Raw genomic sequence first — 8,318 nt, forward strand, 5'->3', positions numbered from 1 at the left:
AAATATTCAAATAACACCAGCTAAAGAAACAAAATACTTAATTATTTTCCTAGGAAGCTATCAAATTTATGTAAATGTGTTTAAAAATCAGACCACACGATAATAGTACAAAAATCATCGATTATTTGTATATACGTAAATTAGCTAAAAAGATAAATTATCATCCAGTCAATTTAAGTATCACTTGAAATTTTTAAAAATATAATTGTATTGTTTAGGAACTAGCTACTCAAGAGTACCTACTAACTATATATAAATAAAGAATGATTCAAGTAAAATCAGTTTTCTAACGGTGTTCGAGACTAAAGCACAATCATGTTCATAGTCAAAGTAGTCACAATTTTAACACTAGCCCTTTTGGCTAAAGGTAGGTTTATCTATTATGTTTGAAATAATTATTTGTATACTTCCAAGAATTTTCAATCACATAATGATATTTTATAAGATTTCGGCCGTATCTAATATCTTTCGTACAAGAAAAATGAAAACTATAAGTACTTAGCAGCTTTAATTTGAAGTAGAATCCACGATAAAAATAATTTTGTTATATTTTTTTAATATATATTTCATTATTGAAATCTATTTGTGGTACTAGAAAAATAGCTATATTTGAAATCCATGAAATAAAATGTATATTTTTAAAAATAAGAAATCAATGGGGCTTTTTGCACTCAAAAACATAGCAAAAGTAATAGGAAATGCTTGAAAAACCGTTTAAAAAGAAAAGATTCTTGTTAGAGTATCATAAAAAAGGTGAAGAGGGACTGAAAAAGGGAAAGAACGGGTGTAAATTTATCTAAATTATCAATGGAGCTTTTTGCACTGAAAAACTTTGTAAAAATAATAGGAAACGCTTGAAAAACCGTTTAAAAGTGAAGATTTTTGTAAAAGGTTTACAAAAAAAGTTGAAGAACGACTGGACAAGGTGAATAACGGGACTGAATACTAGGAATACACTTTAAAAAAGGAAGATTCTTGTTCAGGCTGCATTAAAAAGGTGAAGAACGTTCGTATAATGTAAAGAATGAGTGTGAACATTAGGAAACACTTGATGGAGGATCATGAAAAAGGAGAAACACGACTATAAAAGGCGAAGAGCGAGTGTGAATCTATCTAGATCATTGTAGGGATATTTTTATCTAAAAACTTCGAAATATGATATGAAATACTTTAGAAACCATTTAAACAAGTAAAGATATTTGTTAGAGTATGATAGAAAAGATGAATAACGACTGGAAAAAGGTGAAGAATAACTGTAAATCTATCTAGATCATTGATGGGACTTTTTGCACTCAAAAACAGCAAAAATAAAAGGAAACGCTTGAAAAACTGTTTAAAAAGTAAAGATTACTGTTAGAGTATCATAAAAAAGGTTCACAAAAAAGGTGAAGAACTACTGGACAAGGTGAAGAACGGTATTGACTACTAGAAAACGATTCGAAAATCATTTTAAAAGTGAAGATTCTTGTTTAAGCTGCATTAATAGGCGAAGAACGTTCGTAAAATGTGAAGAATGAGTGTGAACAATAGGAAACTATTGATGAAGGATCATGAAAAAGGTGAAGTACGACCAGAAAAGGTGAAGAACGAGTGTGAATCTAGCTAGATCATTGATGGGGTATTTCTAACTGAAAACTTTGAAATATGATATGATATACTTTGAAATCCATTTTAAAAAGTAAAGATATCTGTTAGAGTATCATAAAAAAGGTGAATAACGATTGGAAAAAAGGTAAATCTATCTAGATCATTGATGGGGGTAGTTGTACCCAAAAGTTTTGAAAAATGATACGAAATACTTTGAAAATCATTTAAAAAAAGTGAATATACTTGTTAGAGTATAAGTATAAGAATAAAATAGGTGAAGAAGTCCTTTCACTGAAATCTTAAAAATGCATACTTTATTATTACGGAGGCAACTAACACACTTTTAAGTGATGTGTGTTGACTACTATGTGAAATCTAAAGCTATCAGAGGACATTATATTTATAATGCAATATGATACTTTTGTTTTAAAGATATATTTTATGTATAGGATCCGATAAGGACACGGCTCTTGACATAATGGCCTGTGCTCGAAGAGCTATCGAAAATGGAGTTTCAGAATTAGGTATCCCAAGTCACAGCCCGGTTTACATAAAAGAAAATTTCTCTTGGACAGGAGACATTGACGTTGCATCGTAAGTAAGCTTAACATCAAATAGTATGTTATTTCAGTCATGTAATGGTAGTGGTTATTCACGAAGAAGAATAAAACTCTTTATATACGAGTAAAAAACTATACTTTTTTTACGACTTATAGTTGAATTTAGCTGGATCATTTATCAATCAAATTATTTATTGTAGTTTGATGTTTCGAATTGAAGATTGCGACAAATAAGTATAATGTGCTGCCTATATTGAATACGGGCTCGGACATAAGAAGTTAATTCTTTATAACTTTGTTTACCCTAATGCAATTCAAAAATTTGTAGATGCCAGTGGAGAAAAGTTATTTGACATTGTGGATTGTTCTGCATTGTTGTGGGTTATAACTCAATTTTCTTGTTCAATTAAATTTTTATTTACTTCCACTATTGCTCAGTTTTTGGCACAATAAATGTCGAAGATGTTATTAGTTCCAACGGGCTCTCTTTTCAGATAATAAGAAAAAGAAAAAAAATTCAGATTCTGAATTAAATATTTTGGTGGTCTTAGATGATTTGAAAAATTTTTAATTCTTCACTTAACAAGAAAAACTTTTAAGGCTTTGTAGAAGTTTTTTTTAAATTTTTTAATTTTAACTAAAATTCAGTATATTTTTAAATTCTAATACTTTAAAACATTCTAGAGATTAGTTGTAGAGTTGTAAATCTAAATGTCAACTTCTCAAAGTTTCATTAGTAATTTCTAAATTTGATTCAGATAATTTGTGGACTAAACCAAACATTAAAGTACAGGGGGAGTATAAAGTTCATCGACATAGATAATAAATTGGTAGGATATTACAATAATAATCCCCAACCTCACAGTAAAGGTGGAGGGATATACACCAAATTCCTCACCAACCAACTCTATCTACTGCTTTCAGTTTCTAGTACTGTCAAAACTGTCCCTAAAAATGTATATATAAGAATTAGTTTCTTTCTTTCCCGTCATTTCTAAGGAATTTTTTGTATGGCTCATAACAAAACATATCATTTTGAAAAATTATGTCATTACTGTTGTTTTTAATAAGGAAAGGGGAGCTGGACATTTTTATGGACATAAGGGTATGTCTTGTGGAACTCAATGCACTTCATCAAACTCAGTAAATTGAAACATATAAACTAAAACAGATCTTAGTATTTTTCCTTTTTAATGGATGATATTAACCATTAAACACGTATCGACGTGTTGTAAATCTAATTCTTTCCAAGAGTTTATTAACTTTTCTCTCAAGAAGAAGGTGCAAAATCTTTTAATGAATCTACTTCGAACATATAAACAACAAAAAATGAGTACATATATATATATATATATATATATATATATTAATAAAATTTTTATAAAACTATTACGTCCTTATAGAATAAAGAGCAAATAAAGATATGTATCAGACGTCAAGGTCAACTTCTGTTTCTATTTTTATTTTCCTTATTTGAATGTAAAAACACTTCTCTGCTAAATTGTAATTATTCAAGTTTCAAGGGTAATGGTGAATATAACTGTTTTTTTATTAAAGTGGATGTTTGTTGTACAGGGTCATGTTGATTAAATTTAAACTAGAGCATCTCAAAGAGGGTTAACTTCACTTAATGTTTAAACCTTGAATATTTTTTTCAATCTTGGTAACCTTATAGAGTATATTACAACAAAAAATTTGAGAGAAGAAAGACATTTCTATTACTTTTGTATAAATTGATTTTTTAGTTAACTTTTGTGAAATTTATATCCATCTAAGCACCAATGTATTCTATACTTCAATTCAATAAAATTTTCAGAGCTACTTTAACCTTTTACGACTTAGTTTGGGCAGGACTTCCAAACTGGAACGTTTCTGGAACTCAACTTAGTAATGATAGTGATGCTTTCGCAGTTTTCGATTTCGACGTTTACTGGTCAACTATGGTAATTAACGGATCAGTTAACGCCAGTTTCACAGAATTAGGTTTGCAACAAGACTATATCGGAAATATCAGGTATTTTTCTATTGTATTCAAATCTAGCAGCCAATTGAAACAACAATACTTTCGAATTTTTCATTACCTACCTTGCGCTTTATTAAAATATTAAAAATTTCAGTACTGTCTGGAGTGAGACTAACTGGATAGGAACTATAAATGTTACCAAACCAGGTTTTAACCTAACAGAACAAGTGAATAATTATACTGTTGCTTGGACAACCGAAACTCTTACAGTGAGTATTTCGATTAATAAAAAATATTTTTGAGGGTTTCGAAATATAAATTCTAGTATTATGAGGAGTATTTATCTATATTAATTAATTACAGACTACCACTGAAGGTTTTGGACTTTTCGGATCTGGAATTTCAACTCTCATAGATGTGGGACTGCCTGCCGCTATTCAAACTGATTCGTTCTCTGAAACTATGAGTGACTTCCTTCTGAACAGACTCAACTCCGTTTGGTGGTCTACTGGAAAGATTTGGGAACTTGTTGAATGGTGTCAAGAGAATCCCGAATCAAAATCTTGAAATATATTAACTGAATAAAATTGTCATAAAGTGTTCAACTAGATTTTTTTCAAATATTTCCTCTTATTTTCATAGAACCTCATGCAACGAGGACGATGAATATATTAGTCCGGGAATGATCCGAATAGCCATTAATTCTTATAAAACACATTTAGAGTGAGTTTTAAGTATATAGACAGAAAAATCTGAGCGCCACCATAATAAGAGCATTCCATCCAAAACATACAACGATTGTATTTCCACATGAAATCATTTTTTAGAGGAAAGGCTCGATGTTGCTGTTCTAGACTGCGTCGCGTCTATAGATGAGTGAGAAAGTCGTTTAGAAAACGAGAAACTAACCAACCTTGTTTTAACAGCTATGCTATGACTATATTTTCGAGGTGCTAAACAAAAAGAAAAAATTATTGTACTATTATTGACAATTACCTTGTGATTTCTATGTGAAAAATATGTTTTCACAAAATTTTAAGAGTATGTTTCAGCTAGTTCTAGTGACAATGAAACTAAACCAAATTTCCCAATTCGTTTTACATTCGAGCCATGAATAAAAAAAATCGAATTTCTGACTTTTTACGTACAAAGGAAAAAGTTGATGTGAGTCAGGAAGCTTTTGATTATGATTTTCGGAATACGTAATATATAAAAATTTATAAATTACTAAAAAAGGAAAAATTTCTGAAAACTATCCCATATAAGCCGGATATTTGATTAAATAGTAAGATTTACTTAAATTTACATCACGGTAATAATCACAAACAAATGCTGGCGCGGAAGGGGAAAATAAAACGTAACGGTAGGTAACACTAGGGGTCATGATGTCCAGCCAATCATAGAACAGAATTGACATTTGACTTAATATAGTGGATGCTTAGTTGATTTGTTGCCTACCAACTTGTCATTCCCACTATAGCACGTGTTTAGTTGTAAAAAAGCGTTTTCTTTGTGTGTAAAATGAGTGTGTGAAAGGGTTTAGGGTCAAATTGTAACTGAACTATATTGTAAGTTTTTTCCTAGTAGGATTGTGGCGAAATTGAACACTAAAATGTACTAACTCTAATATATCACCGAGCTTTCGAATACTTGTATTCATTGGAAATATATTGCTTTTTGAAATCAATGGATTTAATGTTTTTTAGAAGAATCAACGAAATTTGAAACGCCGCAATGCTTAACTAATTAATTACCAGAGGATGAATACATAAGTATTCTAAAAGCACGGATATATATTCGGGTTAGTACAAAAAGACTTCGTTTCAATTTTTCTATATATATAAAAGTAAAGTGTCCAAAACATTTCAGCCCTTTGTGTTTGAAACAAAATATAAAGGTTTGGGGTTAATAAAGGGTGCGGTGCCATCTCTCCATTTAACTGGTTGGTAAGGTATCTTCTTAATTATTGTAAATGCTCAAAAATATACACTAATAGTGTTCATACACTGAGCATTTGTGGAGATTTCACCACTTACCCGATAACTTTTGGTTTCCACCAGAGGTTCAAACACCAGAAAAAGTTAAAGGTAGGTATATAAGGTGTATTTGAAAGATGTTAGTAGCAAGGACCTATATAACTGTCTCCAATTACATTTGCGAGTGTAAATTCATCGACCCCATCACCGCCATTGCTTTGGAGGATCAAATCTTCATTAGAGTTTATGGAGGAAGAAGAGTCAGGTAAGTAATAATGTGTACCTTTAACTTTCCACACATGTAACTGCTGTGTAAGGATCATACTGCATTTTTTTTATGTAACAATAATTGAATTTGTGCTTCAGCCCTCAACATCTCAAGCTGTCGATTGAGTACTAGACCTTCCAGTAGAACTATCAAGAGGTAAAACAAGTAACAATAATTAATTTATTCTTCGTGATAATCTTGATTCGTTTGAAAATTGATCTGACTTGTTAGATATTATAATAAATATAGTTGTAGATGGAAGATTAAAAGATGGGGATCTCTTGTTCAAAATGGCATACAAACACTTAAGAAAACAAAAAAAAAACGGTATAGTGGTAGTTTTATAGTAATTATGTATTTACCTAGGGCACTGTTGCCTCAATGGATATTTGAAGACGTTGAACTTAGCAGATTCTGTTGAGTAGGGGACGAAACCTCTATTCACATTCTCTGAAAATGTGAGACACTACGGAAATCGAGAGCACTACATCTGAAATAGAAGACGAAGATATCTGACAGCTACAGCCATCCCACATTCTGAACTTTCCAAGAAGAGTGAGATTAATAGACCAGCTGTAAGCACTGAGGATCGTCAGTATCGCAGCCATGGAAGGGGACAAGGGGACACAATATACGTACGAACATGTATCTATCTATATGTTTATTTTGTAATTTTGCGTACATAATAAAAAACTATCGTTTGTCTTATTCTTCTTGTTTAATTCCTGAACCACTTCTTGGAATATGCCGCCAAAAGAAGAAAGGAAACTGTTGTTTCAATGTACGTTTTGTACTGCTATCGAACTAAGAGATGGAGTTGAATGGGAATTCGAGTTGGCTACTCGAAGGAGGTGGTTAATATGTAGTATTTACATACTTGTTGACATATTGTTCATAGGATTTAGAGGCCTCTTTTGCAGGTTGATACAATTTATGTTCTATTGTGTAAAATACATTTCACTAATGTTTTTTTTGTGAGAGGAGGAAATAGCCCACGAACGAACAAAGCTAACACGAATCTACTAAAAACTTCCCTATTAAAGTCTTGATGACTATTCTGGAACTACTTTATATTGTATTTCTTTGGGACAACCTTTTTCTGTTTTCAATGACAGCATCACTCCGAATAGAGTTTGGCTCGAATTCACTTATCTTCACAAGTGCCCCAAGTTTTTCCTATCTTCTTCGAAAACGCCCTGGAATCACCGTGACCTATAAGAAATTGGTTGAGTTCAGGTCATGTACTCTCTTGTGTACATCTTCTCTTACCAATGTTGCAGCGTGTACTTTTTTTCACAAATCCTAGGGTATTCTTTCCCTTTTATGATATATTAGTAAGGTGTCCATCTGAATTTTCTATATTTAAACATCAAATATATTTTACCTTTACTCAAAGTCTATCAAAATATTTTTTTGAATTTAACGCTACAATTATTATACAAATTTTTGTATAACATAAGTTATTAAGCATATATTTGAGGTATATTCCATAAAATGATCCAAAATTTTTTAACGTAGCAATTTTTATTGGCAGCACTATATTTTTGCGATACTTAATGTGATTTGTTGATTGATATGTTTTGTGTGTTAATTGTGGCTTGTTTATTATTGGAATTGGAACAAAAACTACTAAAACATGAAACTAACGTATACTTTTTTGGCGTGGGTGTTGCCTAATAATCAACTAAATTTAGTGAAAAGTGACTTTTCTCTATTATTATATTATGAGAAAATAATTGTCCTTCTATCGCAAAAGTTTTATCCATGTGACATTTAGTTTGTGGAAGAATTCCGTATTTGATATAACTCTGATTATATGTTTTATCTAGTTTCTTTAGTATAATTAAACTGAATTACTAAATAGGAGGAAAGTGTAGTCAAAGATGAGATAGCTACACCGATAAACTAAAAGTTATCTACTTATAAATTGATTGAAAATGTGTTTAGTAACCTAAATCAGGTTG

At 30.9% G+C, this 8,318-nt stretch overlaps 1 protein-coding gene across 1 annotated transcript; it reads left to right on the top strand.

The window, feature by feature from the left end:
- Window positions 1-243: 243 nt before the first annotated feature.
- LOC130901811 (uncharacterized) lies at window positions 244-4,710 on the top strand. The gene is made up of 5 exons (XM_057813418.1): window positions 244-367; window positions 2,037-2,181; window positions 3,964-4,161; window positions 4,265-4,379; window positions 4,474-4,710. The coding sequence occupies exons 1-5, from the start codon at window positions 316-318 to the stop codon at window positions 4,675-4,677; spliced, it is 714 nt and encodes a 237-aa protein (XP_057669401.1). The 5' UTR covers window positions 244-315; the 3' UTR covers window positions 4,678-4,710.
- The last annotated feature ends 3,608 nt before the right edge of the window (window positions 4,711-8,318 follow it).

This window comes from Diorhabda carinulata, chromosome X (genome assembly GCF_026250575.1).
Source record: "Diorhabda carinulata isolate Delta chromosome X, icDioCari1.1, whole genome shotgun sequence".
Taxonomy (NCBI): Eukaryota; Metazoa; Arthropoda; class Insecta; order Coleoptera; family Chrysomelidae; genus Diorhabda; species Diorhabda carinulata.

Coding starts and splice junctions, on each gene's coding strand:
- LOC130901811 (XM_057813418.1), top strand. CDS start 316: ATGTTCATAGTCAAAGTAGTCACAATTTTAACACTAGCCCTTTTGGCT. Junction 368..2,036: donor ACTAGCCCTTTTGGCTAAAG/GTAGGTTTATCT, acceptor TTTTATGTATAG/GATCCGATAAGGACACGGCT. Junction 2,182..3,963: donor GGAGACATTGACGTTGCATC/GTAAGTAAGCTT, acceptor TAAAATTTTCAG/AGCTACTTTAACCTTTTACG.